Here is a 23,438-nt window from a genome sequence, read left to right as displayed (position 1 = left end):
ATCTGTATTTTTTGTAGCTGTTTACATACCACCACAGTCAGAGGCTGGCACTAAGACAGCATTGAATGAGCTGTATTCCGCCATAAGCAAACAAGACAACGCTCACCCAGAGGCGGCACTCGTCAATTTAATCAGCATGTTAAATGTGCAACCAGAGGGAAAAAAACTCTGGACCACTTTACTCCACACACAGAGACGCATACAAAGCTTTCCCTCTGCCTCCATTTGGCAAATCCGACCATAATTCTATCCTCCTGATTCCTGATTACAAGCAAAAATTAAAGCAGGAAGCACCAGTGACTACATCAATAAAAAAGTGGTCAGATGAAGCAGATACTAAGCTGCGGGACTGTTTTGCTAGCACAGACTGGAATATGTTCGGATTCCTCCGATGGCATTGAGGAGTACAACACATTGGCTTCATCAATAAGTGCATCGATGACGTCGTCCCAACAGTGACCGCATGTACATACCCCAACCAGAAGCCATGGATTACAGGCAACATCTGCACTGAGCTAAAGGCTAGAGCTGCTGCTTTCAAGGAAGATTATAAGAAATCCCGCTATGCCCTCCGACGAACCATCCAACAGGCAAGGCGTCAATACAGGACTAAGATAGAATCGTACTACACCGGTTCTGACGCTCGTCGGATGTGGCAGGGCTTGCAAACCATTACAGACTACAAAGGGAAGCACAGCCGAGAGCTGCCCAGTGACACGAGCCTACCAGATGAGCTAAACTACTTCTATGCTCGCTTCGAGGCAAATAACTCTGAAAAATGCATGAGAGCACCAGCTGTTCCGTAAGACTGTGTGATCACGCTCTCTGCAGCCGATGTGAGTAAGACCTTTAAACAGGTCAACATTCACAAGGCCGCAGGGCCAGACGGATTACCAGGACATGTACTGTGAGCATGCGCTGACCAACTGGTGTCTTCACTGACATTTTCAACCTCTCCCTGTCCGAGTCTGTAATACCAACATGTTGTAAGCAGACCACCATAGTGCCTGTGCCCAAGAACACTAAGGTAACCTGCCTAAATGACTACCAACCCGTAGCACTCACGTCTGTAGCCATGAAGTGCTTTGAAAGGCTGGTCATGGCTCACATCAATACCATTATCCCAGAAACCCTAGACCCACTCCAATTTGCATACCGCCCCAACAGATCCACAGATGATACAATCTCTATTGCACTCCACACTGCCCTTTCCCACCTGGAAAAAAGGAATACCTATGTGAGAATGCTATTCGTTGACTACAGCTCAGCGTTCAACACCATAGTGCCCTCAAAGCTCATCAATAAGCTAAGGACCCAGGGACTAAACACCTCCCTCTGCAACTGGATCCTGGACTTCCTGACGGGCCGCCCCCAGGTGGTAAGCGTAACAACACATCCGCCACACTGATCCGCAACACAGGGGCCCCTCAGAGGTGCGTGCTCAGTCCCCTCCTGTCCTCCCTGTTCACTCATGACTGCATGGCCAGGCATGACTCCAACACCATTAAGTTTGCCGATGACACAACAGTTGTAGGCCTGATCACGGGCAACGACGAGACAGCCTATAGAGAGGAGGTCAGAGACCTGGCCGGGTGGTGCCAGGACAACAACCCCTCCCTCAACGTGATCAAAACAAAGGAGATGATTGTGGACTACAGAGGGCTGCAGTGGAGCAGGTTGAGAGCTTCAAGTTCCTTGGTGTTCACATCACCAACAAACTAACATGGTCCAAACACACCAAGACAGTCGTGAAGAGGGCACGACAAAACCTATTCCCCCTCAGGAGACTGAAAAGATTTGGCATGGGTTCTCAGATCCTCAAAATGTTCGACAGCTGCACCATCGAGAGCATCCTGACTGGTTGCATCACTGCTTGGTATGGCAACTGCTCGGGCCTCCGACCGCAAGGCGCTACAGAGGGTAGTGCGAACTGCCCAGTACATCCCTGGGGCCAAGCTTCCTGCCATCCAGGACATCTATACCAGGCGGTGTCAGAGGAAGGCCAAAAAAATTGTCAAAGACTCCAGCCACCCTAGTCATAGACTGTTCTCTCTGATACCACACGGCAAGCGGTACCGCAGCGCCAAGTCTAGGTCCAAGAGGTTCTAAACAGCTTCTACCCCCAAGCCATAAGACTTGTGAACATCTAATCAAATGGCTACCCAGACTATTTGCACCCCCCCCCCCCCTTCTTTTACACCGCTGCTACTCTCTGTTGTTATCATCTAACTCTACCTACATGTACATATCACCTCAACTAACCGGTACCCCTGCACATTGACTCTGTACCGGTACCCCCCTGTATATAGTCTTGCTATTGTTATTTTACTGCTGCTCTTTAATTACTTGTTACTTTTATTTCATATTCTTTTTCGTATTTCTTTTAACTGCATTATTGGTTAGGGGCTCGAAAGTAAGCATTTCACTGTAAGGTGAAATTTGATTTGATTTTGATTTGATTTGATATCTCCATGAGTAGCAGAGTTCTATGATACTGGATGTGGACGGGTCTGGCAGCCATGCATATTGCTCTTCACAATAAAAGTCAAGGACTGTAAAAGTCCTTTCAATCAAATAAAACCCTATATTGCACTTTTAAATGCAACAAATTGACTTGCAACTATTATTGCATTTTTAGCCTCCCTAAAAAAAAAAAATTAAAACTACACTCTCTCCCCCCACCCCAACCTCTGGCAGAATAGCCTTGACAGAGGCCCAAGAAACACAACAGAAATGAATCAACATATTTTTTGTGAGTGTGTGTGTGTGTGTGTTCATTTGGAAGTGAAATGACTTGTGTTCAGACAGCAGCTCAGCTCAAATGTCAAACCTGTCAGACTGACAGCTCTCCCTGAACTCTCTGAGCCCTGAACACACGCACACACGCACGCACGCACGCACACACACACACACACACACACACACACACACACACACACACACACACAGTGAGAGTTGAGGGATAGTGGTGTATATTCTCTCTCCCAGGTGGAATTGTAATGATAAATGAGGTAACGCTCATCACAGGAGCCTCGTTCATCATAACACTAAAATATAGAATAAAACTGAGAGAAATACTGAGGGATAGAAATTTGGCACAGTCTATCATTGCATAAAAGAGTGTCAGAATCGCTCCGTTCCAACTATTATCCAGGCTCTCCCATTAGGAGAAAATACTAATTAGCCAGCTCATCCAGCTAATTGCACAACAATGCGAGAGCATCCTCTCCTCTCTAATCAGTTATGATTATGGTGCCAACTCATTTACCTGGCTGCCTCCCTCACTCATTTACCTGGCTGCCTCCCTCACTCATTTACCTGGCTGCCTCCCTCACTCATTTACCTGGCTGCCTCCCTCACTCATTTACCTGGCTGCCTCCCTCACTCATTTACCTTGCTGCCTCCCTCACTCATTTACCTGGCTGCCTCCCTCACTCATTTACCTGGCTGCCTCCCTCACTCATTTACCTGGCTGCCTCCCTCACTCATTTACTGGCTGCCTCCCTCACTCATTTACCTGGCTGCCTCCCTCACTCATTTACCTGGCTGCCTCCCACACTCATTTACCTGGCTGCCTCCTTCACTCATTTACCTGGCTGCCTCCCACACTCATTTACCTGGCTGCCTTCCTCACTCATTTACCTGGCTGCCTCCGTCACTCAGTACACATTTAGAAAAAAAGGTTCCATAACGGTTATTTGGCTGTCCCCATTTCTGGTTCCAGGTAAAACCCTAAAGAAAGAGAAAGAGAGAGAGGGAGAGCGAGAGAGAGAGAGAGAGAGAGAGAGAGACTCAGTGCAGATGGTTTAGTAATGGAGGATAATACCATCTCAGTGTCTCTAATGACCACACATCCTGCTGCTTTTCATTTAAAAACAATTCAAATCCTTTTCGAAGTTAACTTTTTTGAAAGTGCTGTTACATAATGTTCAAATGGACATTTTCTCTAAATCAACTGTTAGAGAAGAGCTTCTTTAACTCTAATTGGTTACATATCAGAGAGAAGGGGACAGATGAGCTCTGGGGGACAACATCTCTTCACAATGGAGAATCTTCCTGTTTGAACACACACTCTGAAGAGCCTCCCAGACTGCTGGCTAGAATATAAAAACAACAGGTGTTGGATAATACACAGGATAGTGTGTGTGTGTGTGTGTGTGTGTGTGTGTGTGTGTGTGTGTGTGTGTGTGTGTGTGTGTGTGTGTGTGTGTGTGTGTGTGTGTGTGTGTGTGTGTGTGTGTGTGTGTGTGTGTGTGTGTGTGTGTGTGTGTGTGTGTGAGTGTGTACGTGTTGTTGAGTAACATCTCCATTAGTTGAGGTGGAGGGTAGGATGAGGGTCTCAGTGACATCTTCAAACACACACACACACACACACACACACACACACACACACACACACACACACACAGTGAGAGTTGAGGGATAGTGGTGTATTTACCGGTTGTTGATGAAGGCGTATTTGTCGATGGTCTCTATGACAGACTTGAAGGTGATCTTGGAGGTCAGAGTATAGCCATGCTGGACCATGGGATCTCCATCAGGACCATCCCAACAGTCCACTACAGACAAATCAAATCTCATCTTATTGGTCACATACACAGGGTTAGCAGACGTTAATGCGAGTGTAGCGAAATGCTTGTGCTTCTAGTTCCGACCATGCAGTAATATCTAACAAGTAATCTAACAATTTCACAACAAATACCTTATACACACAAGTGTAAAGGAATGAATAAGAATATGTACATATAAATACATGGATGAGCGATGGCCGTGCGGCATAGGCAAGATGCAGTAGATGGTATAGAGTACAGTATATACATATGAGATGAGTCATGTAGGGTATGTAAACATGATATAAAGTGGCATTGATAGACAGAGACAGGGAGAAGGAGAAGGAGACACAAAGAGAGAGAGAATGAGAGATATGAGAGAGGAATCGTGAGTAAGAAGTAGTTTGTGTGTGCATGTGTGTGTGTGTGTGTGTGTGTGTGTGTGTGTGTGTGTTTGTGTGTTTGTGTGTGTGTGTGTGTGTGTGTGTGTGTGTGTGTGTTTGTGTGTGTGTGTGTGTGTGTGTGTGTGTGTGTGTGTGTGTGTGTGTGTGTGTGTGTGTGTGTGTGTGTGTGTGTGTGTGTGTGTGTGTGTGTGTGTGTGTGTGTGTGTGTGTGTGTGTGTGTGTGTGTGTGTGTGTGTGTGTGTGTGTGTGTGTGTGTGTGTGTGTGTGTGTGTGTTTGTGTGTGTGTGTGTGTGTGTGTTTGTGTGTGTGTGTGTGTGTTCGTGTGTGAATGCATGCATGCTTTGCTTAGTGTGTGTGTGTGTGTGTGTGTGTGTGTGTGTGTGTGTGTGTGTGTGTGTGTGTGTGTGTGTGTGTGTGTGTGTGTGTGTGTGTGTGTGTGTGTGTGTGTGTGTGTGTGTGTGTGTGTGCTGCCTCACCCTCCACACAGCGGCAGCCAGCCTGTAGTACCCATGCGTACATGTCTGTCTTGGAGTGAGACAGCAGCTGGTCTCCCGTCAGGTAGGTGTTATGAGACGAGGAGATGTAGTAGCTACTCAGAGGCTGATCCATGTCCTGGTTCACCTCATGGTGTTCAGGGTTAAACACATCACACGTGGGGCTGCGCATGAAACTGGTGAAACCTGGACACAGACAGACAGACAGACAGACAGACAGACAGACAGACAGACAGACAGACAGACAGACAGACAGACAGACAGACAGACAGACAGACAGACAGACAGACAGACAGACAGACAGACAGACAGACAGACAGACAGACAGACACGGTAGAAATGCTGTACTCAGCGTTATCTTACTTATATCATCATAACAATTATTTCTCTCTGTCACCCATGAAATACTCAGAGACATTGGCCCTCCTTGGCGATAGATGAATCCAATCCAATTGAACTGAATAGAGGAACAAGATATTCAACTGACTTACAGCAGCACTGCAATAGTTACATCTGAGATACTTAAAGGAGCAATCATAATATAAGAGACATAACTTTAATAGCACACCACCCATTACAGAAAAAGAGGAGGAGAAAACCCTGACAGCCAAGAGGCTTTGATGAGCCTTAACGAGCTGAACATTTAATGATGGAATGTAATACTTTAATGCACACTGAGTCACAGAATTTGCTGCCGGAATTGTGGGTTGTTTTTTATGTTTTTTTTAGGAAAAGGAGGAGAGCTTTAACTGGGAGAAGCATCCTTTGATCATGAGAGGCGGGAGGAGGAGGTAGAAGGCGTAGGTGGGAGGAGGAGGAGGAGGAGGCGAGAGGAGGAGGAGGGAGGAGGAGGAGGGAGGAGGAGGGAGGATGAGGTGGGAGGCGGAAGTGGGAGGAGTAAGTGGGAGGAGGAGGAGGGAGGAGGAGGAGGAGGTGGAGAAGGGAGGAGGAGGTGGGAGGAGGAGGAGGAGGGAGGATGAGGAGGGAGGAGACACATATTTCCCTCAGATTACACAGACCCACAAAGAATTCAAAAACAAATCCAATTTTGATAAACTCCCATATCTACTGGGTGAAATACCACAGTGTGCCATCACAGCAGCAATATTTGTGACCTGTTGCCACAAGAAAAGGGCAACCAGTGAAGAACAAACAACATTATAAATACAACCCATATTTATGTTTGTTTATTTTCCATTTTGTACTTTAACTATTTGCACATCGTTACAACACTGTATATAGACATAATATAACATCTGACATGTCTTTATTCTCTTTAACCTTTGTGAATGTAATGTTTAATGTACATTTTTTATTGTTTATTTCACTTTTGTATATTATCTACTTCACTTGCTTTTTGCAATGTTAACATATGTTTCCCATGCCAATAAAGCCCCTAGAATTGAATTGAGAGAAAGAAAATTGGCTTCTATAAACTCAGAGTAGACTTTGATCTGAGTGAGGCCTGCCTCTGACGCCCATCAGATGTACTGAGGGACATAAACAAACATGTTCCTGATGGAACACACACACACACACACACACACACACGCCCACACGCCCACACACTCCCAGGACAAATCATATTTGACCCAACTGACAGAAGGATGAAGTGAGTGGGTTTAGGGTTTCTGGGATAATGGTGTTGATGTGAGCCTATATACCCATCTGTCAGCCTCTTTCTCTCTCCTTGTACTATACCTCTATCCTATCCTCCTCTCCCTTTCCTCCTCCCCTCCCTCCCCTTCACTCCTCCACCTCTCCCTTTCCTCCTCCTACACTCCCCTTCCTCCCACACCTCTCCCCTTCCTCCTACACCTCTCTCCTTCCTCCCACACCTCTCCCCATCCTCTCCTCCACCTCTCCCTTTCCTCCTCCTCCTCTCCCCTTCCCCCCACACCTCTCCCCTTCCTCCTACACCTCTCTCCTTCCTCCCACACCTCTCCCCATCCTCTTCCACCTCTCATTTACTCCTCCACCTCTCCCTTTCCTCCTCCTCCTCTCCCTTTCCTTCCACACCTCTCCCCTTCCCCCCCCACCTCTACCCTTCCTCCTACATCTCTCTCCTTCCTCCCACACCTCTCAAACTCTCCCCTTCCTCCACCTCTCCCCTTCCTCCCCCACCTCTCCCCTTCCTCCTACACCTCTCTCCCTCCTCCTCCACTCCCCTTCCTCCCACACCTCTCCCTTTCCTCCTCCTCCTCTCCCCTTCCTCCTGTACCTCTCCTTTTCCTCCTCCTCTCCCCTTCCTCCCATACTTCTCTCCTTCCTCCTCCACCTCTCCCCTTCCTCCTCCTCCTCTCCCCTTCCTCATCCACCTCTCCTTCCTCCTCACCCATTCTCCTCCACCTCCACCTCTCCCCTTCCTCCTCCACCTCCCTCTCCCCTTCCTCCTCCACCTCTCCCCTTCCTCCCACACCTCTCCCCTTCCTCCTCCACCTCTTCACTTCCTCCTACACCTCTCCCCCTTCTCCCACACCTCTCTCCTTCCTACTGCTTCACTCCTTTCTCCTCTTCTCCCCTTCTTCTTCCACCTCTCCCATTCCTCCCACAGCTCTCTCCTCTTCCTCCTCCACCTCTCCCCTTCCTCCTCCTCCTCTCCGATTCCTCCCACACCTCTCTCCTTCCTCTTAAACCTCTACCCTTCCTCCTCCTCCTCCTCACCCATTCCTCCTCCTCCTCTCCCCTTCCTCACACACCTCTCTCCTTACTCCCAAACCTATCACCTTCCTCCTCCTCTTCACCCATTCCTCTACCACCTCTCCCCATCCTCCCACACCTCTCCCCTTTCTCCCACACCTCTCCCCTAACCTCATCCACCTCTCCCGTTCCTCCTCCACCTCTCCCTTTCTCCTCCTCCTCTCTCCTTCCTCCCACACTTCTCTCCTTCCTCCTCCACCTCTCCCCATTTTCCCTCACCTCTCCCTTTCCTTCTCCTCCTCTCCCCTTCCTCCTACACCCAACCCTTCCTCCTCCACCTCTCCCTTTCCTTCTCCTCCTCTCCCCTTCCTCCTACACCTCACCCTTCCTCCTCCACCTCTCTACTTCCCCTCCACCTCTCCCCTTCCTTCCAAACCTCTCCCTTTCCTCCTCCTCTCCCCTTCCTCCCAAACTTCTCTCCTTCCTCATACACTTCAATCCTTCCTCCTCCACCTCTCTCCTTGCTCCTCCCCCTCTCCCCCACCTCCACCACCTCTCTCCTTGCTCCTCCTCCTCTCCCCCGCCTCCACCACCTCTCTCCTTCCTCCACCACCTCTCCCCTTCCTCCTACACCTCTCTCCCTCCTCCACCGCACCTCTCCCTCCTCCTCCCTGTACTCCTCCTCCTCTCCCCTTCCTCCTAAAACCTCTACCCTTCCTCCTCCTCCTCCTCACCCATTCCTCCTCCTCCTCTCCCCATCCTCCCACACCTCTCCCCTTTCTCCCACAGCTCTCCACTAACCTCATCCACCTCTCCCGTTCATCCTCCACCTCTCCCTTTCTCCTCCTCCTCTCCCCTTCCTCCCACACTTCTCTCCTTCCTCCTCCACCTCTCCCCATCTTCCCTCACTTCTCCCTTTCCTTCTCCTCCTCTCCCCTTCCTCCTACACCTCACCCTTCCTCCTCCACCTCTCTCCTTCCCCTCCATCTCTCCCCTTCCTTCAAAACCTCTCCCTTTCCTCCTCCCCTCCCCTTCCTCCCAAACTTCTCTCCTTCCTCATACACCGCAATCCTTCCTCCTCCAACTCTCTCCTTGCTCCTCCTCCTCTCCCCCGCCTCCACCACCTCTCTCCTTCCTCCACCACCTCTCCCCGTCCTCCTACACCTTTCCCCTTCATCCCACACCTCTCCCCTTCCTCCCACAAATCTCCCCTTCCTCCCAAACCTCTCCCCTTCCACCTCCACCTCTCTCCTTCCTCATCCACCTTCCCCCTTCCTCCCACACCTCTCCCTTTCCTCCTCATCCTCTCCCCTTCCTTCCACACCTCTCTCCTTTCTCCTCCATCTCTCTCCTTCCTCCTCCTCCTCTCCCCTTCCTCCAACACCTCTCTCCTTCCTCATCCACCATCCCCCTTCCTCCCAAACCTCTCCCTTTCCTCTCAAACCTCTCCCCTTCCTCCTCCACCTCTCTCCTTCCTCCTCCTCCTCTCCCCTTCCTCCCACACCTCTCCCTTTCCTCCTCATCCTCTCCCCTTCCTTCCACACCTCTCTCCTTTCTCCTCCATCTCTCTCCTTCCTCCTCCACCTCTCCCCTTCCTACTCCACCACTCCCCTTCCTCCTCAACCTCTCCCCTTCCTCCTACACCTCTCCGCTTCCTCCTACACCTCTCCCCTTCTTCCTCCCCCCCTCTCCTTCTTCCTCCACCTCTCCCCTTCCTCCTTCACCCCTCCCATTCCTCCTCCACCTCTACCCTTCCTCCCACACCTCTCCCCTTCTTCCCACAACTCTCCCCTTCCTACTCCACCTCTCCCCTTCCTCCCCCACCTCACCCCTTCCTCCTACACTTCTCTCCTTCCTCCTCCACCTCTCCTTTCCTCCTACTCCTCCCCCTCCCCCTTCCTCCTACCCCCTCCCCCTTCCTCCTACCCCCTCCCCTTCCTCCTCCACCGCTCCCCTTCCTCCTCCACCTCTCCCATTCCTCCCACAATTCTCTCCTTCCTCCTCCACCTCTCCCCTTCCTCCCACGCCTCTCCCCTTCCTCCTCCTCTGTCCTTCCTCCTCCACCTCTCTCCTTCTTCCTCAACCTCTCCCCTTCCTCAAACACCTCTCCCCTTCCTCCTCCTCCTCTTCCTATCCTCCAACATCTCTCCCCTTCGTCCCACACATCTCCCTTTCCTCATCCACCTCCCTCCTTCCTCCTCCACCTTTCCCCTTCCTCATCCACCTCACCTTCTTCCTCCTCCTCTCCTCTTCCTCCCACAATTCTCTCCTTCCTCCTACACCTCTCTCCATACTCCTCCACCTCTCTCCTTCTTCCTCTCCTCTCTCCTTTCTCCTCCATCTCACTCCTTCCCCCTCCACCTCTCCCCTTCCTCTCACGCCTCTCCCTTTCCTCCTCCTCTCCCCTTCCTCTCACACCTCCTTCCTCCTCCACCTCTGTCCTTCCTCCTCCACCTCTCTCCTTCTTCCTCCACCTCTCCCCTTCCTCCCCCACCTCTCCCCTTCCTCCCACACCTCTCCCCTTCCTCCTCCTCCTCTCCCTTTCCTCCCACACCTCTCCCCTTCCTCCTCCTCCTCTTCCTATCCTCCAACATCTCTCCCCTTCGTCCCACACATCTCCCTTTCCTCCTCCACCGCTCTCCTTCCTCCTCCACCTCTCCCCTTCCTCATCCACCTCACCTTCTTCCTCCTCCTCTCATCTTCCTCCCACACTTCTCTCCTTCCTCCTACACCTCTCTCCATACTCCTCCACCTCTCTCCTTCTTCCTCCTACTCTCTCCTTCCTCCTCCATCTCTCCCCTTCCTCCCACACTTCTCTCCTTCCTCCTCCACTTCTCCCCTTCCTCCTCCACCTCTCCCCTTCCTCCTACACCTCTCCCCTTCCTCCCACACCTCTCCCCTTCCTCCTCCACCTCTCCCCTTCCTCCTCCACCTCCCTCTCCCCTTCCTCCCACACCTCTCCCCTTCCTCCCACACCTCTCCCCTACATCCTCTACCTCTCCCCTTCCTCCTCCACCTCTCCCCTTTCTCCTACACCTCACCTTCTTCCTCCTCCTCTCCCCTTCCTCCTCCACCTCTCCCCTTCCTCCTCCACCTCCCTCTCCCCTTCCTCCTCCACCTCCCTCTCCCCTTCCTCCTCCACCTCCCTCTCCCCTTCCTCCTCCACCTCTCCCCTTTCTCCTCCACCTCTCCCCTTCCTCCTCCACTTCTCTCCTTCCTCCTACACGTCTCCCCTTCCTCCTCCTCACCTTGCTCCTCCTCCCTTTCCTCCTCCATTGTGGTGGAGTTTAACTGAAGCCCCAAAGACAGTTTATCTACCATGAAATTATGGCCACTGAGTCTTCAACCCGTTAAAGAGTTTACAGCCAGACTTACTGCCAGAGGGAGAGGGAGAGAGAGAGAGAGAGAGAGAGAGAGAGAGAGAGAGAGAGAGAGAGAGAGAGAGAGAGAGAGAGAGAGAGAGAGAGAGAGAGAGAGAGAGAGAGAGAGAGAGAGAGAGAGAGAGAGAGAGGTAGATAGATAGATAGATAGATAGATAGATAGATAGATAGATAGATAGATAGATAGATAGATAGATAGATAGATAGATAGATAGATAGATAGATAGATAGATAGATAGATAGATAGATAGAGGGAGGGAGAGAACGAGAGAGAGAGTGAGTGTGTGTATGTGTGTGTGTGACAGAGGGGCTTACCCTCAATTCCCAGAATGCCTTTCTGTTTGTTCTCTTCAGAAAGCTCAAACTTATCAATGACATCCAGACAGTATTCTGTAGTCACATGAATCATCTGAGGAGAGAGACACACACTGTCAGAACACACAACACACACCCACACAGACACACACTGTCAAAACACACACCCACACAGACACACACTGTCAAAACACACACCCACACAGACACACACTGTCACACCCACACAGACACTGAATAAACAGAGAAGGAGACATAGTGAAGAAGGAAAGATTGAAGAGACACACTATCACAACAAACACACACACACAGCATTTCACTACACTCACATTGACATCTGCTAACCATGAGTATGTGAACAATAACATTTCATTTGATACACACACAGACACACACACAGACACAGACACACACACACACACACAGAGACACACAGACACATTTGTTATAAGAGAGACACTATCAGAGAAACCAAGCCACGATCTGCCAATCAAAATAGACTCCCGAGAGACCTCTGTCAAAATGACCACCCCTCACCCAACCCCTGGCCCCTGAGTACTGGTGTCTAGACTGAGGCAATAAGGTGGACTTCAGGTCCTTTGCTGGATGATCATGACTTTGCCCATAACAAAGCCTGTCTACACTTTATTTGGAAACACTGCAGGACTGAGAGCACACTAGTTTAAAGAGAGAGAGAGGGGGGAGGGAGAGAGAGAGAGAGAGAGAGAGAGGGGGGAGGAGCTAGAGAGAGAGAGAGAGAGAGAGAGAGAGAGGGGGAGGAGGGGAGAGGAGGAGAGAGAGAGAGAGAGAGAGCTATAGAGAGAGAGAGAGAGAGAGAGAGAGAGAGAGAGAGAGAGAGAGAGAGAGAGAGAGAGAGAGAGAGAGAGAGAGAGAGAGAGAATTTGGCCGTTAGGAACATAAACTTTATATTTGACAAATTAGCCTCCTTGGCTAATCTAAAGAAGCATAAGAGCAAACCAAAAATAACAGATAATGAAAAATGGTTTGATAATGATTGCAAAAATCTAAGAACCACTTCTAAGAATCAAACCACTTCTGGGAGAATTGGAATAAATTAAACAAACCTCATCATGAGGAGTTGGCTATCCAAAATGGGGATATGTGGAGAAATCACTTTGCAAACCTCTACAGCAATATAACAAAGAGCCCAGAACAAAAAGATATACAAGAAAAATTACAAATCCTTGAATTAGCAGTCAAAGACTATCAGAATCCTGTGGATACCCCAATTACAGAAGAAGAATTATTGGAAAAAATATGCAATCTCCAACCCAAAAAGGCCTGTGGTGCTGATGGGATTTTAAATGAAATGATCAAATATACAGACCACAAATTCAAATTGGCTATACTCAAACTCTTCAACATTATCCTCACTGCAGGTATTTTCCCCGATATTTGGAACCAGGGACTGATCACACCAATCTATAAAAATGGAGACAAATTTGACCCAAATAATTACAGAGGAATATGCGTTAACAGCAACTTGGGGAAAATTCTCTGCAGTATTATAAATTCAGACTACATCATTTCCTTGACGAACACAACGTCCTGAGCAGAAGCCAGATTGGATTTCTAAAAAATTATCGTACAACAGACCACATTTACACCCTCCACACTCTAATTGATAAACAAGTTAACCAAAACAAAGGCAAAATCTACTCGTGTTTTGTAGATTTCAAGAAAGCATTTGATTCAATTTGGCACGAAGGTCTTTTTTATAAACTAATAGAAAGTGGTATTGGAGGGAAAACATATGATTTTATTAAATCAATGTACACTAAAAACAAATGTGCGGTTAAAATTGGCAACAAGCAAACAGACTTCTTCTCTCAGGGGCGGGGAGTGAAACAGGGCTGCCCAATAAGTCCAACATTATTTAACATCTACATGAATGAATTGGCAAAAACATTAGAAGAATCGACAGCACCTGGTATCACCCTACACAACACTGAAATCAAGTGTCTGCTGTACGCAGATGACCTGGTGCTGCTGTCTCCCACTAAAGAGGGGTTACAGCAACACCTAGATCATCTTCACAGGTTCTGTCAGACTTGGGCTCTGACCGTTAACCTAAAAAAAACAAATATAATGATATTCCAAAAAAGGTCCGGAAATAAGGATGACAAATATAAATTCTATTTGGACACAGTTCTATTAGAACACACCAAAAACTACACATATCTAGGACTAAATATCAGCAACACAGGTAGCTTTCACATGGCTGTGAATGAGCTGAGAGACAAAGCAAGAAGAGCATTCTATGCCATTAAAAGGAACATCAAAATTGAAATTCCAATTAGAATCTGGCTCAAAATTTTTCAATCAGTTATAGAACCAATTGCTCTATATGGCAGTGAAGTATGGGGTCCACTCTCTAATAATGAATTTACTAAATGGGACAAACATCCAATTGAAGTATTGCATGCAGAGTTTTGCAAGACTGTATTGCAAGTACAAAGAAAAACTCCAAATAACGCATGTAGGGCAGAATTGGGACAATATCCCCTCCTCATTCGAATAGAAAAAAGAGCCATCAAATTTTACAACCATCTAAAAACAAGTGACCCTAAAACATTCCATCACACAGCTCTACAATGTCAAGAGATGAAACCAGAGAAGAGTCCCCTCAGCCAGCTGGTTCTGAGGCTCAGTTCACCAACCCAAACCAACCCCATAGAGCCTCAGGACAGCACTCAGAAAATCTGGCCCAACCAAATCATCACAAAACAAAAATAAAAATATATAACCTATTGGAAAGACACCACAAAAAATCAAAGTAAACTTCAATGCTATTTGGCTCTAAACAGACAGTACATGGTGGCAGACGATCTGACCACTGTGACTGATAGAAAACTGAGGAAAACATTGACTAGGTACAGACTCAGTGAGCACAGTCTGGCTATAGAGACCGGTCGTCACAGACAAACCTGGCTGCCCAGGGAGGACAGGCTGTGCTCACTCTGCTCCAGGGGAGAGGTAGAGACAGAAGTGCATTTCCTACTACACTGTGACAAATACTCAGACCTAAGAGCATATTTCTTTCCCAAAATTATAATTCAATACAAAGAATTTGAAACTATAAAAGATGAAGAAAAATTCAAATATTTGTTGGGTGAAAAGCCAAAATGTGCAGTTTTGGCAGCCAAATATGTGTCCTCCTGCCACAGCCTGAGGGACAGCCAGTGAAAAATGCAAAGTAATGTTGATAATATTTCCCATTTCCCATTTAGCTTAGTTTTGTTTTGTCTTTCGTACCAGGTCATGTGTCTTCTCAGTCATGTTGACACTGGTCTACTACTGTTGCTTTAATGTATTGTTGTTCTGATTAATATTGTTGTTGTAGCTGTTATTAATGGTAATCCCATGTCCACTACTACTATTATTATTGCTGTTAGTCCCACCATTTATTTATATATAAATATATATATATTTTGTGTATATATATATACATATATATTTTATTTAAATTTTTCGATATGTATACTTTGACAATGTAAGTAATAATAACTTGCCATGTCAATAAAGTCAATTGAATTGAATTGAATTGAATTGAGAGAGAGAGAGAGAGAGAGAGAGAGAGAGAGAGAGAGAGAGAGAGAGATAGGGAGGGGAGCTATAGAGAGAAAGAGAGAGAGGGGGGAGGGGAGAGAGAGAGAGAGGGGGGAGAGAGAGAGAGAGAGGTATGAGGTATAGAGAGACACCCCAAGTGACAGTAAAACAATGACAGGAAGTGACAGTAAAACAATGACAGGAAGTAACAGTAAAACAATGATAGGAAGTGACAGTAAAACAATGACATGACGTGACAGTAAAACAATGACAGGAAGTGACAGTTTAACAATGACAGGAAGTGACAGTAAAGCAATGGCAGGAAGTGACAGTAAAACAATGACAGAAAGTGACAGTAAAACAATGACAGGAAGTGACAGTAAAACAATGATAGGAAGTGACAGTAAAACAATGACAGGAAGTGACAGTAAAACAATGATAGGAAGAGACAGTAAAATAATGATAGGAAGTGACAGTAAAACAATGACAGGAAGTGACAGTAAAACAAGGATAGGAAGTGACAGTAAAACAATGATAGGAAGTGACAGTAAAACAATGACAGGAAGTGACAGTAAAACAATGACAGGAAGTGACAGTAAAACAATGTACTATACTCAGGGGTGAAAGTAGATGTAATTTCTTCCTGATATGGGACCTCCATTTTATTGGCCTAATCATAGAATTTAATATTCATTCAATAGGATCTCTGTGGGTCTCGTCGTAAAGGTTTGGAATTTAACTTAAAATGCATGACCTTTTATTGTGGCATAAACACAATCAATCATGATGTGCTCATCTGATTGTCATACAATCATTTCAAAGGTCTCCTTTACTAGGCTACCGAGCACGTTCATCCTCTCGTAACACATCTCCAGCCTCCAAACAGTGGTGAATAAAAAGAGATATCTGTTACACAAAAAAACAAAAAAGTTAAATAACATTTGGCGAATGTCATTAGGCCACAATTTATGCATCCACTGCTGTCCGCACACGTCTCAGTGTCGGCTACTCATCAATGCCTTGGCAAAATGTCAGTGTTCTCGTCAAACCACATTACATTTTGGAGCACAGACTACACCACCCATTTTCAAGTCCCTTCGGCTCGTTTGTCTCTGACGTGGTAATGATAAAGTGGTATAATAGCCTACAGTTTTCTTGACATAATGTTTTTATTATTGTGATAGACTCATGTTTTACTGATACGGCGTACCCAGACTATTTCCCGCCGTACCGTACCAGACCGTACCGGATCATACCGTACCGGACCAGACCGTACCGGATCATACCGTACCGGACCAGACCGTACCGGACCAGACCGTACCGGACCAGACCGTACCGGATCATACCGTACCGGACCAGACCGTACCGGATCATACCGTACCGGACCAGACCGTACCGGATCATACCGTACCGGATCATACCGTACCGGACCAGACCGTACCGGATCATACCGTACCAGACCAGACCGTACCGGATCATACCGTACCGGATCATACCGGACCGGACCAGACCGTACCGGATCATACCGCCTGACCTTCACCACCGACTACACTATAGGTCACTAAAACTACATGATCTAGTGTTGTCTGTCTGTGAACCCTGACCTTCTGTTCGTTGCGCAGGAAGTTGGCCAGCTCGTCAGCCATCAGGTGGTCCTTCCTGTCGCTGTATCCCATGAGCAGCAGATACAGGTCCCGCCGCAGTGACATCATCTTATAGAACACGCTGAACTCTTCAAACGTCAACGTGCCCTGTTGGTCGTCTGAGTCCGCTTCCTGTGGGAAAAGGAAATTACATCACCATTAGTAAGCGGCTGCGGTGGTCAGGTGATACAATTCCAATTCGACCCTCTCTTTCAAAATGTTTAAACTTATTTTGTCTGTAAACATGTGGTATATTCACACTCAGCCATGGTGCCTCTACATGGTACCAAACAACTACAAGGACATGGTCATGTGAGGACAGAACAGTAAACTGTGTTCTGACATTGTCCTTGTTCCGTTCATACAACAATTCACTCCTGGCGGTGCCCTAAAAATAGTGGACTATAAACCAACTGCACTATCTGACCGTCATGCTCAGAACTCGCCTGTCATTTGAATCACATGTTACAAATGGCACACTATTCCCTATATAGTGCACTACTTTAGACCAGAGCCCTATGGCACCCTATTCCCTATATAGTGCACTACTTTAGACCAGAGCCCTATGGCACCCTATTCCCTATATAGTGCACTACTTTAGACCAAAGCCCTATGGCACCCTATTCCCTATATATAGTGCACTACATCCCTCTTTTGTCTTCTCAGGTACAGTATTTGGTCTCTGACCTGTGACTGACCTGGAACATGTGTTTGACCTTCCTGCGGGGCAGGTTGACGTTCATCTTGTGCAGTAGCTGGTAGATCTCCTCCATGTTCAACAGACCATCCCCGTTCTTATCAGCCTCCTCAAACGTCTGCTTCATCCATCTACACACACACAGGTTAAGGACACAGCCATGGGATGGTGTGTGTGTGTGTGTGTGTGTGTGTGTGTGTGTGTGTGTGTGTGTGTGTGTGTGTGTGTGTGTGTGTGTGTGTGTGTGTGTGTGTGTGTGTGTGTGTGTGTGTGTGTGTGTGTGTGTGTGTGTGTGTGTGTGTGTGTGTGTGTGTGTGTGTGTGTGTGTGTGTGTGTGGGAGGGAGGGAGGGAGGGAGGGAGGGAGGGAGGGAGGGAGGGAGGGAGGGTAGTCAGCAAGATGTCTAGCTAGTTTAGAAACATCAGGATCATCACCAGAGTTTGGCTAGCCAATGCACTGCAGCACAGAGTTTCTAAACCCAGAGGTGCAACATCACCAGAGTTTGGCTAGCCAATGCACTGCAGCACAGAGTTTCTAAACCCAGAGGTGCAACATCACCAGAGTTTGGCTAGCCAATGCACTGCAGCACAGAGTTTCTAAACCCAGAGGTGCAACATCACCAGAGTGCGGCTAGCCAATGCACTGCAGCACAGAGTTTCTAAACCCAGAGGTGCAACATCACCAGAGTTTGGCCAGCCAATGCACTGCAGCACAGAGTTTCTAAACCCAGAGGTGCAACATCACCAGAGTGCGGCTAGCCAATGCACTGCAGCACAGAGTTTCTAAACCCAGAGGTGCAACATCACCAGAGTTTGGCTAGCCAATGCACTGCAGCACAGAGTTTCTAAACCCAGAGGTGCAACATCACCAGAGTTTGGCTAGCCAATGCACTGCAGCACAGAGTTTCTAAACCCAGAGGTGCAACATCACCAGAGTGCGGCTAGCCAATGCACTGAAGCACAGAGTTTCTAAACAAAGAGGTGAAACATCACCAGAGTGCGGCTAGCCAATGCACTGCAGCACAGAGTTTCTAAACCCAGAGGTGCAACATCACCAGAGTGCGGCTAGCCAATGCACTGCAGCACAGAATTTCTAAACAAAGAGGTGCAACATCAAAAAGACTTCCGGGAACGCTTGTGAAGCAGAACAGGCTGGGGTTTGGGGTCTGACAAGCCAATGAGAGAAGTCAGATTCTTCCTTCTTTTCTCAAAATCTAAAGGAACCATCTAGATTTCAGTAGTTACATATTATTACTCCAACCTCATGAAAGTGACAAACTCACACGTTTATAATATTACGGAAAAAACTACTTTATATCGAAGGAGTGCCTTGGATTTGACGTTCTGCACATGCTCAGTTCGACGTGAGAATGACCGTTAGACCTGATGATGTGTTTCTGCACGTGAGCTTAGCTAGCCAACGCCACCATGACAACGCCACCATGACAACGCCACCGCCACCATGACAACGCCACCATGACAACGCCACCATGACATCGCCTTCAAGTGTGATCAGCAATTTCTATTGGATAAGCCTGTTTAAGCCTATCTTCATTCTGGAGTCTAAAGTCTAAAGTTGTGTTACAGTTAATTTTAGAAACACTTTATAATGTGTATTCAAGCTGAGAGGCTTTTCAACAACAACAACCCCATGTTTTGTCAGTTGTCAAATCCAGTCAGAACAGAACAACGCTCGAAGGCAAACACACACACACACACACACACACACACAGACACAGACACACACACACACACAGACACAGACACAGACACACACACACACACACACACACACACACACACACAGACACACACACACACACACACACACACACACACACACACACACACACAGACACAGACACAGACACACACACACACACACACACACACACACACACACACACAGACACACACACACAGACAGACAGACAGACACACACACACAGAGACACACACACACACACACAGACACACACACACACACAGACAGACAGACACACACACACACACACACACACACACACACACACACACACACACACACACAGACAGACAGACAGACACACACACACACACACACACACACACACACACACACACACACAGACACACAACACACACACACACACACACACACACACACACACACACACACACACACACACACACACACACACACACACACACACACACACACACACACACACACACACACACACACACACACACACACACACACACACACACACACAGACTGCATGCAGCAGGCAGAGGGAGACATGAAAAGAGGGAGAGTACTTTCCTTTTGGGAGGAAGGAAGACACAGTAGAGGAGAGGAGAGAATACTGGTTAGGGGTACCCACTGTTATGCTCTTCTTACGAGGTACAAGGAGGACATAGGTGTGTGTGTGTGTGTGTGTGTGTGTGTGTGTGTGTGTGTGTGTGTGTGTGTGTGTGTGTGTGTGTGTGTGTGTGTGTGTGTGTGTGTGTGTGTGTGTGTGTGTGTGTGTGTGTGTGTGTGTGTGTGTGTGTGTGTGTGTGTGTGTTAGTCTTAAAAGGATATTGGTCATGTGTCCGTTGTCGTTTGGCCAGTGAGTCCTCGTCACTGATGCCAGCCATCAGGTATCGTAGTCCTGTCATCCAGGTACGAGCCTCTTCAGGGTTAGAGGTCACCAGGTCTAGGGACTCCATGTGGTTGCCATGGTAAACGGTGAAACAGCAGGCCGGGTCAAAACTGCCCTCCGCATGGCGGTGGAAGATGTCTGACTGACGGCCCTCCGTCACCTTGTACAGCGAATCAATGGTGACTGAAAGGGAAAGAGGGCAGTACAGGAAGAGAGAGGACCATTCAGGGTTGGCAGTCTGAATATTGCCGACAGCCGTAGCACTGATAAGCTCGGGAATTCATTAAGTAGCTCTCATTTGTGATCAAAATGGATGAAACCAAACAAAAGTCTGCTAAGAGACAATAAGTTAAGCTTCTGATATCTTCTAGGGCAATGATAGTTTCTCTCTCTGTTAAATACTGAATGAAGGCCACAACGAGGAGAAGTTAGAGATAAACATATAACCAGACAGACACTGCAGCAAATAAACTGGCATACCCTGAAGTCACAGCATCACTACGGTAGTCAACAACATGGCTGAAGTCACAGCATCACTACTGTAGTCAACAACATGGCTGAAGTCACAGCATCACTACTATAGTCAACAACATGGCTGATGTTACAGCATCACTACTGTAGTCAACAACATGGCTGAAGTCACAGCATCACTACTGTAGTCAACAACATGGCATTGTATTGATTTCTAGGAGAGAGAGAGAGAGAGAGAGAGAGAGAGAGAGAGAGAGAGAGAGAGAGAGAGAGAGAGAGAGACAGCAGTTTGGGTGACTAACCCAAACTTCAGGAAGGCTTTGACTATATACAGACTCAGTGAGCATAGCCTTGCTATTGAGGAAGGCCGCCGTAGCCAGACCTGGCTCTCAAGATCTTTCTCAGATTTTTAACAATCCAACAAGGTATGACTCCAAACACCCAAAAAAGGCTACTCTAATTGATGTTATCCTCACAAATAATCCTGATAGGTACTAGTCTGGTTTTTCTGTAATGACCTTAGTGATCACTGTTTAACAGCCCGTGTTCGTAATGGTTGCTCAGTGAAACGACCTGTCCTGATTTGTCATAGACGCTTGCTAAAAAACTTTAATTTTATTTTTTATTTATTTATTTCACCTTTATTTAACCAGGTAGGCTAGTTGAGAACAAGTTCTCATTTGCAACTGCGACCTGGCCAAGATAAAGCATAGCAGTGTGAACAGACAACACAGAGTTACACATGGAGTAAACAATAAACAAGTCAATAACATGGTAGAAAAAAAAGAGAATCTATATACAATGTGTGCAAACGGCATGAGGTAGGCAATAAATCGAATAATTACAATTTAGCAGATTAACACTGGAGTGATAAATCATCAGATGATCATGTGCAAGAAGAGATACTGGTGTGCAAAAGAGCAGAAAAGTAAATAAATAAAAGCAGTATGGGGGGTGAGGTAGGTAAATTGGGTGGGTAGTTTACAGATGGACTATGTACAGCTGCAGCGATCGGTTAGCTGCTCGGATAGCAGATTTTTAAAGTTGTTGAGGGAGATAAAAGTCTCCAACTTCAGAGATTTTTGCAATTCGTTCCAGTCGCAGGCAGCAGAGAACTGGAAGGAAAGGCGTCCAAATGAGGTTTTGGCTTTAGGGATGATCAGTGAGATACACCTGCTGGAGCGCGTGCTGCGGGTGGGTGTAGCCATCGTGACCAGTGAACTGAGATAAGGCGGCACTTTACCTAGCATAGCCTTGTAGATGACCTGGAGCCAGTGGGTCTGACGACGAACATGTAGCGAGGGCCAGCCGACTAGGGCATACAGGTCGCAGTGGTGGGTCGTATAAGGTGCTTTAGTAACAAAACGAATGGCACTGTGATAAACTGCATCCAGTTTGCTGAGTAGAGTATTGGAAGCTATTTTGTAGATGACATCGCCGAAGTCGAGGATCGGTAGGATAGTCAGTTTTACTAGGGTAAGTTTGGCGGCGTGAGTGAAGGAGGCTTTGTTGCGGAATAGAAAGCCGATTCTTGATTTGATTTTGGATTGGAGATGTTTGATATGAGTCTGGAAGGAGAGTTTGCAGTCTAGCCAGACACCTAGGTACTTATAGATGTCCACATATTCTAGGTCGGAACCGTCCAGGGTGGTGATGCTAGTCGGGCGTGCGGGTGCAGGCAGCGAACGGTTGAAAAGCATGCATTTGGTTTTACTAGCGTTTAAGAGCAGTTGGAGGCCACGGAAGGAGTGTTGTATGGCATTGAAGCTCGTTTGGAGGTTAGATAGCACAGTGTCCAAGGAAGGGCCGGAAGTATATAGAATGGTGTCGTCTGCGTAGAGGTGGATCAGGGAATCGCCCGCAGCAAGAGCAACATCATTGATGTATACAGAGAAAAGAGTCGGCCCGAGAATTGAACCCTGTGGTACCCCCATAGAGACTGCCAGAGGACCGGACAACATGCCCTCCGATTTGACACACTGAACTCTGTCTGCAAAGTAGTTGGTGAACCAGGCAAGGCAGTCATTAGAAAAACCGAGGCTACTGAGTCTGCCGATAAGAATATGGTGATTGACAGAGTCGAAAGCCTTGGCCAGGTCGATGAAGACGGCTGCACAGTAATGTCTTTTATCGATGGCGGTTATGATATCGTTTAGTACCTTGAGCGTGGCTGAGGTGCACCCGTGACCGGCTCGGAAACCGGATTGCACAGCGGAGAAGGTACGGTGGGATTCGAGATGGTCAGTGATCTGTTTGTTGACTTGGCTTTCGAAGACCTTAGATAGGCAGGGCAGGATGGATATAGGTCTGTAACAGTTTGGGTCCAGGGTGTCTCCCCCTTTGAAGAGGGGGATGACCGCGGCAGCTTTCCAATCCTTGGGGATCTCAGATGATACGAAGGAGAGGTTGAACAGGCTGGTAATAGGGGGTGCGACAATGGCGGCGGACAGTTTCAGAAATAGGGGGTCCAGATTGTCAAGCCCAGCTGATTTGTATGGGTCCAGGTTTTCCAGCTCTTTCAGAACATCTGCTATCTGGATATGGGTAAAGGAGAAGCTGGGGAGGCTTGGGCGAGTAGCAGCGGGGGGGGCGGGGCTGTTGGCCAAGGTTGGAGTCGCCAGGAGGAAGGCATGGCCAGCCATTGAGAAA

The 23,438-nt window shown here is 47.6% G+C and overlaps 1 protein-coding gene across 2 annotated transcripts in view; it reads right to left on the bottom strand.

The window, feature by feature from the left end:
• The window catches only part of LOC139549470 (1-phosphatidylinositol 4,5-bisphosphate phosphodiesterase eta-1-like), a 177,583-nt gene that overhangs the window by 39,998 nt on the left and 114,147 nt on the right, over positions 1-23,438 (bottom strand). Inside the window, exons 4-9 of one of the 2 annotated variants that reach the window (XM_071360020.1) lie at positions 20,258-20,501; positions 17,695-17,824; positions 16,958-17,128; positions 11,784-11,877; positions 5,431-5,634; positions 4,439-4,559 (exon numbers count right to left, since the gene is read on the bottom strand). In XM_071360020.1, the coding sequence (XP_071216121.1) occupies positions 4,439-4,559; positions 5,431-5,634; positions 11,784-11,877; positions 16,958-17,128; positions 17,695-17,824; positions 20,258-20,501 (964 nt within the window). Of the gene's footprint in view, positions 1-4,438; positions 4,560-5,430; positions 5,635-11,783; positions 11,878-16,957; positions 17,129-17,694; positions 17,844-20,257; positions 20,502-23,438 lie in introns of those variants that run through there. The other variant, XM_071360019.1, reaches the window with a different exon arrangement.

The sequence above is a fragment of the Salvelinus alpinus genome, chromosome 22, assembly GCF_045679555.1.
Source record: "Salvelinus alpinus chromosome 22, SLU_Salpinus.1, whole genome shotgun sequence".
NCBI lineage: Eukaryota > Metazoa > Chordata > Actinopteri > Salmoniformes > Salmonidae > Salvelinus > Salvelinus alpinus.
This window is presented reverse-complemented; position numbering and strand designations above follow the sequence as displayed.